The sequence below is a fragment of the Balaenoptera ricei genome, chromosome 15 (assembly GCF_028023285.1).
Source record: "Balaenoptera ricei isolate mBalRic1 chromosome 15, mBalRic1.hap2, whole genome shotgun sequence".
In the NCBI taxonomy this organism is placed as follows: domain Eukaryota; kingdom Metazoa; phylum Chordata; class Mammalia; order Artiodactyla; family Balaenopteridae; genus Balaenoptera; species Balaenoptera ricei.
In genome coordinates, this window is record NC_082653.1 from 76,048,907 (window position 1) to 76,059,278 (window position 10,372).

At 53.6% G+C, this 10,372-nt stretch overlaps 1 protein-coding gene across 1 annotated transcript in view; it reads right to left on the reverse strand.

The window, feature by feature from the left end:
* Positions 1–9,822, reverse strand: part of GALNT17 (polypeptide N-acetylgalactosaminyltransferase 17) — a 436,592-nt gene extending 426,770 nt beyond the window's left edge. Inside the window, exon 1 of the mRNA XM_059896130.1 lies at positions 9,585–9,822. Coding sequence (XP_059752113.1) covers positions 9,585–9,822 — 238 coding nt within the window. The remainder of the gene's footprint in view (positions 1–9,584) is intronic.
* Between the last annotated feature and the right edge of the window lie 550 nt (positions 9,823–10,372).

A 10,372-nucleotide genomic window follows, 5' to 3' on the forward strand; every position in this document is an offset into this window, starting at 1 on the left:
AAACCATAATTCAAAAGACCCCCATGCACCCCAATGTTCACTGCAGCACTATTTACAATAGCCAGGACATGGAAGCAACCTAAATGCCCATCAACAGACGAATGGATAAAGAAGATGTGGTACGTATATACAATGGAATATTACTCAGCCATAAAAAGGAATGAAATTGGGTCATTTGTAGAGACATGGATGGATCTAGAGACTGTCACACAGAGTGAAGTAAGTCAGAAAGAGAAAAACAAATATCGTATATTAACGCATATATGTGGAACCTAGAGAAATGGTACAGATGAACCGGTTTGCAGGGCAGAAATTGAGACACAGATGTAGAGAACAAATGTATGGACACCAAGGGGGGAAAGTGGGGAGGAGGGGATGAATTGGGTGATTGGGATTGACACATATACAGTAACATGTATAAAATAGATAATTAATAAGAACCTACTGTATAATAAATAAATAAATAAAATAAAATTCAAAAAAATAAAAGCATTCAAAAAAATAAAAGCAGACCCATACAGAGTACCATCGGAGCCCAGAAGAAGGAACAATTAATTCCAAGAAAGTGGCAGGGAAGGTTTCAGGGAATAAACGGCTTCTGAATTGGTCTTGGAGAATGCATGAGATTTTAATAGGATAGGGTGGGAGGAAGGGGGTATTATTCAAAATCTGAGAGTTAAAAGACCCTAAAGTCACGTCGCTTTTATTTATACACTCTGGTCCCTAGAAATACAGAGAACTAGAACCTCGGTCTCCTGACTGTTCCTCACACTCTTTCTACCAGGGAGGTACAGCACCTAACAAGCCACGTGTAACCACGAGACACCCCTCAGTAAACACTAATCACACGATTAGCCGTTGTGTCGGAGGCAGGGATGAAAGGAGGCTCTTCTGGAACCCTGCTCCCTATTAACTGTCAGCACGCTCGTTTGTTGGCGTGTGGCTGTGGCCGCCTGTAATTACGGCCACGGTTTATTACTCATGCATGGCAAGGCTGAGGCTCCACAGTTAGCCATGACAGGAACATTATTAAAAGGGAAAACTTCTCTATCAGTGGCTAAGCCAATTGTCATCCACATGTCAAGCAGTCTAAAGACCTGCGAGGGGTAATAACGAAGGCAGAGGAAGGTCTTTCAACCAAGTGAGTCCTGCATCTTTTTTTTAAGTGCTACCCTGCATTCGGAAATGCTTTCCCTGCTGAGGGAGATCTTGTCCCTGCTGTCAAAGGCCACCCTGTGGGGAGTTGGCTCCCCTGATCTTCTGAGTTCCATCATCTGGTCCCCTTGGCAGAGGAAGCAGGTCCTACCCTGCAACACGGCACTCCAGCTGAATCCATGAGATGCAAGAGGACCCAGATGCCTGCTGGTGGTCTCAGAAGGCAGACCTATGGGGACTGTGGCTGCAACAGCCACAGTTGGGATAAAGCCTGCAGGCAGTGGGCTGCTGCCACGGCAGCTGGAGTGGACAGGCTGCTGTGTCATCTGAGAGCAGCAGCAGGGGGGGGAGGGGCGGGAGAAGACGGGTTTGGAGCAGAGAACTCCTCCCATCCATCACCACCACCACCTCCTGCAAAATCCCTCCAGCCCACCCCACTTCCTCTGGCTCAGGAAGGAATGGGGGACAGAAAGGGAGACCTATTATCAGGTGCTAGACAAGCTCAGGGTCAAGCTAAGACTGCCAAGTGTGCATCGTAAGGGCGCCAACCCCCGCCACGGTGGGTCTTTCCTTGGGAATCAGCCGATCCGGGACTAGGGGGTCATGGGGTGGATAGAGCAGAGGACAGGGGTGGATAGAGGTGAGGACCCTGGTAAGAGCTGGTAAGAGAACTGGTAAGAGAACTCCCGACAGGCTCGCCATGGGACGGGCTGTCCAGGCTGGATGTGGAAGGATGGAGCCACAGGGAGGGAGAGAAAGGGGCATGGCTGGGGGGCTGAGTACACCTCAGTGAAGTTGGGGGTCCGGTGGGGAGCACTGAGGTCAGAGTGCTGAGGGCTGATTCAGATTTTCCAAAGGGAGCAACTCCAGATGCTGACTCTTAGCTGAGGATGTGGCCAAGGAGGGGGTCTGAGGTGAGGGGCACCTGGAATCACTGAGGATTGGAGGGCTGGTTGAGCCCTGAACCAGAGGCACGGCTGGGTCAGCGACGCCAGCGTCTTCCACCCACTACTGGATTCTAACCCACTTTCCCGCCTATTCATGCACACACTAAACCCCAACACAGCGTCAATCCCCTTACATCAGTGCAGTGACCTGTCACCCAGTAGCTCCCCACGTCTACAGAACTACGTCCAAACCAGCCTGAGACTGAAGCCTGGCTGGGTCCAGCCTCCACTTAGTCCTCTCAACAAGCCTCACTTGTTCCCTGTGTCCTCACACACATCTCTGCCTCTGCCCGTCCCCCTTGCCAGTTGCCCTGCATATTCCCAGTCCTGGGCCCTGACCATCTTCTATGATTTGCTTCCACATCAGGTCCCCAGGTGGTGTCACTGCCTGGGTCCTCTGTTCCATGTGTTAAAACTTCTCAGTTCTGTCGTTCTTGTTCAACAGTGGTTGGTCAAGAACCTACTGTTTGCCAGGTCAAGTCTCACCACCCCCATACTCATTTAATATTCCTCTGAGATCTAGCATATACCTGGTAAAACTACAAAGGCATCCTTCCAACTGGACCACAGACATCTAAGCATGTGTGGCATCTGCATCTCTCTGTATCCCGGCATCTAGCCCACACCCAGCAGCGAGGAAGTGCTCACAAACAGATGGAAATGACCAACATTTCTGTAATGGGATTTGACATGTAGAGGCTACCATTTCTTCTCCCCAACCTCAAGAGCGATCATCCAAAGACACCATCATTATAAGCAGAAGATGGAGAGGAAGAAAGGAGAAGGAGGAAGGAAACAGAATTCAGCCTCAGACAAACGCATGGAAGAGAGGATCCCAGGTTAATTCAGAGTCTAAGCAACTTTGAGTGAAAAGGACCTCCCCCGCCCCATCCTGAGATTTACATCTCAGGTAACAACGACCACACACTGCCTCAATGTAGCACAACTGTTCATGCATTCATCCCCGAAATGTCTGCTGAGCACCTACTATGGGCCAGGGCAGTTCTCGGCATCAGAGAGACGACGGGGAGCAAGCAAGCAAGATCCCTTCCTTCAAAGAGTGAGCATTCTCCCAGCTGCCACGCATCAGGCCCCATGGCTCATGCTGTACATTTTGAATCCCAATTCATCCTGACTCACAGCGACCCCATTTCACAGCTGAGAGGTGGGGAGGCTGGCCCAAGGTCACACAGCTAATAAGTGACAGAACCAGAAATCAAACCTAGTCTGCCTGACACCCAAGAGAACACCCTTTCTTCCAATATTCTGTTCTTTTTTTTTTTTTTTGTCTGCGTTGGGTCTTCATTGCTGCACGCGAGATTTCTCTAGTTGCGACAAGCGGGGGCTACTCTTCGTTGCGGTGCGCAGGCTTCTCATTGTGGTGGCTTCTCTTGTTGCGGAGCACGGGCTCTAGGCACACGGGTTTCGGTAGTTGTAGCACGTGGGCGCAGTAGTTGTGGCTCGCGGGCTCTAGAGCGCAGGTTCAGTAGTTGTGGCGCACGGGCTCAGCTGCTCCACGGCATGTGGGATCTTCCCGGACCAGGGCTCAAACCCGTGTCCCCTGCACTGGCAGGCGGATTCTTAACCACTGCGCCACCAGGGAAGCCCCAATATTCTATTCTTAAAGGCTCAGAGGTTTCTGATCTTAGGTGTGTCTTCACTCAACATGGGCTTCACTGCGCCCACATTCCACCTCCCCGTTGTCACTCTCAGCTCTAATCACGGAGCCTTCTTCCCATCCACAAAGGACACTCCCGATTTGGCAACAGCAAAGGTCAGGGTGTTGGAGTTCTTCCTCGAGAATGACACTGGCGGCCTCTCCCCGCTACCTCTGGGCCGGGCAGGCGGCAGCTGCCCCCACTGGCAGGGTGCCTGTCACACACACTGGCCAACACAGATGTGCCTGTATCTGAGGGCTGTCCAAGAACTGGGCTCCCCATCTCTCCAGGAGCCACCAGACGTGATCAGTCCATCGGAGGTAAAAGAAGTGAGCGTCCCTCCGGCGCCCAGGCTCTGGCTCTGCTGACCAGGCTTCCGCACACCTGAGCCCCTGCCGGCCACCAGGCCCTGATGAAGGCCTGCACGCAGCACCTAAGGCTCGCACTGCCCTGGTTTCCTTCTGACGCTCACTCCAAGGAGGGATTTTAATACGAACACGCGCCCTCTGCTTTCTCCCCCTTATCTCCTTCCCATTGGAAATGCTGGTACATTCCGGCTCAACAGTCTATATAAGCACATGTATATTCCAGGAAAGAGGAAACAGCTCAGGGCCAGCTCCGGCATCCAGGAAGAGAAGCTTTCAACACACGATCCCTCTCCTTCTGACGCCAACTGGGAGGCCCACAGAGCACATCTCTGCCTCTGTCCCTCTGCGCCAACTCACTTTCCCCGCCTGGTGGGCTTGGCTGATGTGGCAGGCTGGGTGGGCTGCGTGTGGGTTGTTTGGGAACGTGCTGGTTTTCTGCAACTCCGACTCCAGCTTCATCTGCCTGTGTGGCTTGGGGGCAGGGCTAGGCTGGGTAATTTTGACTTCTCTCCACGCCCGCAAAGATATTCAATTTCTTCGAGCAACCCTACTTCTATTCAATATCCTTCTGAAAACTAAATTTGGAAACTAACCTCAATCGACTGCATTTCCTCTTACGACAGGGGGGCCCGGGGCTTACTGGACGGAGCAGCCACACGTGCCCCTGTGATTCACCGCACGGGGGTGCGGACGAGGGATGGGGTCACCAGCCAGAGCTCGGGGCTTGCATGGGGCACAGGACCTTCACCCTGCCTGCCCTATCAGGGGGATGCTGAACCTGGGAAAAGTCCCGTGATATTCAGGAATCTTGACTCTGCCCCTCACTGGCTGTGTCATCCTGGCTAAGTCACACAGTATCTCTGTGTCTCACTTTTCTCAGCTCTAAAATGAGAGAAACCAGTAACGTCCTCAGAAGGTGACAGCCAAAAGCCCTGTACAGAGTTACACAGGAATTCTAACAAGAAATCTATCCCTGTGTCCATTTTCCTTATGCCAGTACAAAACCACCATTTAAAACAAAAAAAATTTAACATGGTATTATTTTCTTCTGTATAATCGTTTTGGATTTTCCAAGATTTCCACAATAAAAATGAATTAATTTCATTCTAGAGAGAGAAAGGAACATAAAACCATCATGTTATAAAATCACACATTGAAAGAAAACGTACTGAAACGTGCTGGTCCCTAACCCGGGGACCGCTTCACTTCCAGGCTCCTCCCAAGGATCTGGTGCTCTTGAGTCAGGATCTGGTGAAGGACCAGAGCAGCCTCAAGATGGCACAGGCAAGACGGCAGAGACAGGATGGCACAGGCAAGACGGCAGAGACAGGATGGTACAGGCAAGATGGCTACCTCACACTCAGTCCCCCCAGCTAAGTCTTCCCAACTCCTTCCCCTCACCACATCCACCCAACCCAATCCAGCCTTTACAATGTCAAGGTTATTTCCTCTGTGGCTATCATTTACCTCCTAAAACTAGCTCCCATCCAATTAATCAACCAATACACCTTTGGTGCCCACATTATGTACGAGGTGCTGTCACACATGCTGAAGGATGGAGGTGGTATTAAATAACCCAATATATGGTTCGAGCCCTTAAAAAGCCTGCAGTCCAGTTCTGGACTCAAAAGATAAAGCCATCGAGGCACAGAAGTCAAAGCCATGGGTGCAAATGGACACAGACAAGAAAGCTTCAAGCACCCTGGAGCAGGGAGAGCTCAGACCGTGTGGCTTGGCGCCACTGCCCACCCCCAGGTGGTGACCTTGAGCCAAGCTTTAAAGGACGGATGGATGCAGAAGGGAGGCGGGGAGAGCAAACCAGGACAGCTAGCACTTCTCAAAGACGGGGGCTGAAACGTGGAGGCTACACTCGTAAGACAAATGCAGGGTTATTTCACCAAGTAGATCAGACTTGCTCAAAGAGGCTGAGGCACTGAGCCAGGGCGGGAACATGGGGGGGTGGGGGGGGCGGGATGCGGTCCTGACTGTCAGCCTCCAGGCTTGACCACGGTTCCTTAGGAAACACAAAACCACTGGAAGGTCTTGGGCCCTTTGGAAGCGGTGCTTTCCACGCAGACAGCTGGAACCACAGAAAGGAGGGGTGGCAGGGCCCTGGGTTAAAGGGTACTGCAGCAACAGTGAGGGGGCAGCAGAGGGGGCCGCACGGAAAGAATGGAAGGGCAGGTGCAAGAGAGTCTGGAGGGGCAAAAATGAACTCATCTCTGTGTGCTTTCCCCTCCATACCAGCTTTTCCACTTTCCCTTTCAAGTGTCCTTTTCAGCCTGTATTAAGAAAAACAAAATAACGTGTAACTGATTTTCAAAAAGCAGGCACCGAGAGTCTTAGCGGAGAGGCCAGTTCTGAGGAAGTCTGGGTCATCCCTGGCCCCCCGCCCCCAGCCCAGGGGTCCCTCTCAGGACACCCAAGGAAACCGTTCCAGGAGTGAGAGAACACTGGAGATGGCTGTGCTGTGTCCCTCCTACTTGAACTTCATAAGGGTCCACTGGAAAGGTCTGAGAAATCATCATTAAAACACCAGCTCCCACTTGGTACCCGAGGGGCTGGACCCAGGTGGCTCTGTTCCTCCTGTATGCCCAGTGCCCGACTCTCTCGAGCCCTCCATTAATTCCTGAGGAATAAAGAGCACCAAGGTCAAGGCTACCTTCTCCTCCTTCAGTAGCAACGGGTGCAGACAGGCTGCAGAGCAAATGGACACGGGAATCCAGGTCCCATCTCCCAGGCACTCTCCTCCCCTGGCACTCTCCGGCCACAGCAGGAGACCCCGGCAGGCCTACAGTATCAACAGGTGGGGCACGCTTTACCCAAAACCAGCACAGACAGAGGATGGAGCGCTGGGGGGTGGGGTGGAGATGAGAAGGGTCATTACAAATGACACTGGTCAGCCAGGAAGAGAACATCTACCTTAGTTACAGCTTGAATTCCTGGCTTGCCCAGGAAAAGTTCTCAACCCAGCCTTCCTCAGAGACTGCAAGAAAAGAAAATTCATCTTCCCACCCCACCACACCCAACCCAACCCAACCCAACCCAACCCAACCCAACCAGTCCCAAGTGGCGGACATCCCCAAACCCCCAGGGAATCGCTTACCAGGCAGAGGAGTATACAAGGAAAGAAGCCGAACCCCAGCCCATCTGAGGCAAACTCACAGCTTCCCAGAAGTCCCCACCCCCACTCCAACCAACAGGCAAATGGATTTTCCTCTTTACTCTGCCTGGCGTAGGCAGTAGAGGGCACTGGGCCATGGTTCAGGCCACAAGCTTGTCAGAGATGCAAAGTCTCGGGTCCCCACCCCAGATCTACTTAATCTGAGATTCTTTGGTTGGGCCTAGAAATCTGCATCTTAACAGGGCCCTCCACGTGACTCTGACGCAGGCCAAAGGTTGAGACACGCCAGTGCAGCAGCTGAGAACCTCAGTCCTGGAACCAGACTGTCCAAGTTCAATTCCCAGCTCTGTCATCCCCTAGCTGGGTGGCTGTGAGCAAGCTACTTAGGGGGAAGCATCAGCACCCATCTCCCAGGGTTGCTGCAAAGACCTCACGAGTCCCTGCGTGTTAGTGGCGCTTAGTAAACACCCTTTAGAATTTTATTATTCTTATTTGGGGCACTGGGGGGGGTGGTATATCATATTTCATTTCCTAATTGAAACAACTTGTGTCCCTGGGTACAGCCTGACACTTGAGGGAACCAGCTATCTTGCACTCTCTCTTTTGGGTCCTATGGATTGGTCTATGGCACGGATCTGTGTAAAATAATAAGGCCCATCCCATAAGCATCTCATTCCTCCAGAGACGAACTGTGGGCTTTTGTTTCATTCTGTGCCTTGGTTCTTCAACACTCGGGGGAAGAGCTCCCACAAGAACCCCACAGGGGACACCTACAGGCAGGACATACCTACAGCTGGGCCCCACTATCTACAAGGGGTCAGTGAGATTACAGCGTCCCACTGCAGATAGAAGTTCAAGGTATCCCCTGGATACTTGCTGAATGACATCGAGAAGACCAAGGGGTCCTTTCAGAGGGTGCTTGGAAATCTGACCCCATCCCACCTGGAAGGACCCAGAAGGGAGCATTGGAAAGCAGGAAGAAGACAATATGGTGACATCCTTCTCCCTGCCTGCCACCGGACTGGTCTCTTGCTCCAAATGCAGGTAGGACAGTCGTTGAGTCAGGTCTTACTAATGTAGAATCTTTTTGTAATCAAAATGAATACTCCTTATAACTAGGAGGAGACAGTAGATAGAAGTTGTCAAGAACACAGGCTCTTTGGTCAACCAGACATGGGGTTCCGACTCCAGACTCTACCACTTACTAGCAGCAGGACATCAGGCAACTCAGTCAACCCCTCCAAGCCTCCTTTTCTTATTTCTGATATGGGGAATGGAAGGAACCATCCTGGACTGATGTGACCACTCAGTGAGATAATGCATTTGTAACAGTCTTGGCACTGTGTCTGGCACAATAAGAATTCCACCACTAATTATTATCATTATCTTTATGACTATCAATAGCTCTGGAATTACCATGAGGACATGAGTTAGAAGCTCAGGAAGGGAGGTGGCAGCCTTGAATCTGACTTGGATACCAGTCACATGGACCATGGAGAGCTGCCCATACTCAAGTGAGTAATACTCTGACCCTGGGGTCAGCAAATGTCCAATGACCCATCAGTTCCTGGACCAGATGTGACCAGAGTATATTAAAAGTCTCCCTCTTCTCCTGAAGCACTGAGGAGAACATTATATATAGGACAGATTCTGACAACTATCACTGATTAGATGGCACACCTCTCTTTGCTACACTCTCTAAAAACCTGCTTCCCCAACCCACCTCAAACTTTAACAATTGCCCTCAGGCAGCTCTCTCGGTAGAATCCGAGCGTGTTTTTAATAGCAGGCTCACCAAGGCAGCTGCGGGAAGGGAGGAGTCCTCACTGCTAGCTTGCAGCCCGCCTCCTAGAGAGATGACATTCCTCCAACCTACTACCGAAGCGCGTTAGCTCCAGACCTGAGGCCTTGACTTTCGCACACATTTAAGCACGCCAGTGTCCCTCCCCTGTCCGACGCCACCAAACGCTAAGCTGTAAGAGCTCTTTCCTCCCTTAAGTCGCCTGCGCCTCCAGTCCCATTTGGCCGCGCGTCTAGTTTCCGCACTTGGGCCGGAGCGGCCAGGTAATCATTCCTGCACGCGGAGACCGGGAGCCAGCTGTGCTGACGTGTTTCCACGATAAAAGCAAACTTACAGCTGGAGAACAGAAAAGAAACGGGTAATTCTTTCCAGCAGCCCTGGCCTCCTGGCCGAGACTGGGCAGGGAGAGTAAAAGGGCGCGGGGGAGCCAGGAGGTGCTTGCCACCCGCACCGCGCGCAGGGCCCCCGGGGGTGAACCCAGTGCCCGGCCCGCCCGCGCCGAGCCCCGTGGGCACCCGAGTGCGTCCTTACCATTCAGTTGCCGGTAGACAATGTCCTCGAGCAGAGAGAGGCGCTTCAGGACCGCATCCTGTATGGGGCTGGCGCTGTGCGCGCTGAGGTTGGCCGCCTCGGCGCGCGGCCGAATCTCGTGGAAGGCATCTCCGCTGCGCACCGAGATGGGCCGGCACTTGGCCAGGAAGAGCACGAAGCCGGCCACCGCAATCAAGTTCAACACCAACAGCACTTTGACTCTTCTCAGTGAAGCCATCAAACACGCCCGGTCGGCCCTCGCCCCGGACCCGCGCCCCCTCGGGCTCCGGCGAGGCGCGGGGCAGCCGGGGGCCGTGCGAGCCTCGCGCTCCGGACGGCTGGCGAGGATCCCAGCCGCTCCCGGCCCCACGGCGCGGAGGCTAGGGCAGCGAAGACGGTTGGGAGGTCCGAGCGGTCGCGGGGAGAGCTAAATGGCTCACACCGAAGCCTTCGGTCTGCAGAAGTGCTCCCAGAGATGATGCCTGCTCAGTCCACGGTGCGCGGCCCCTAGCAGGCGCCTCGGCTTCTTGGCGAAGGGCCGGGGGTCTCTCCTCTGCACCACCAAGTGGTTCGCCGCTGGACCTTGGGTCACCGGGAGCGGGGCTGCGAGCGCAGCGGACCCCCGGGGCCCGCGGGCCGGCAGGCGGGGCTGCCCCGGCGCCGCAGCAGGAGCGGCGCGCAGGTGCCGGGCTCAGGGTTCGCCGCCCGCCCGCGGAGGAGCGCGCCGCGCCTCGGGCCGCACAGCCACCACCCTAGTCCGCAGGCGGCCGTCGTGGCGCGCGCCCCGC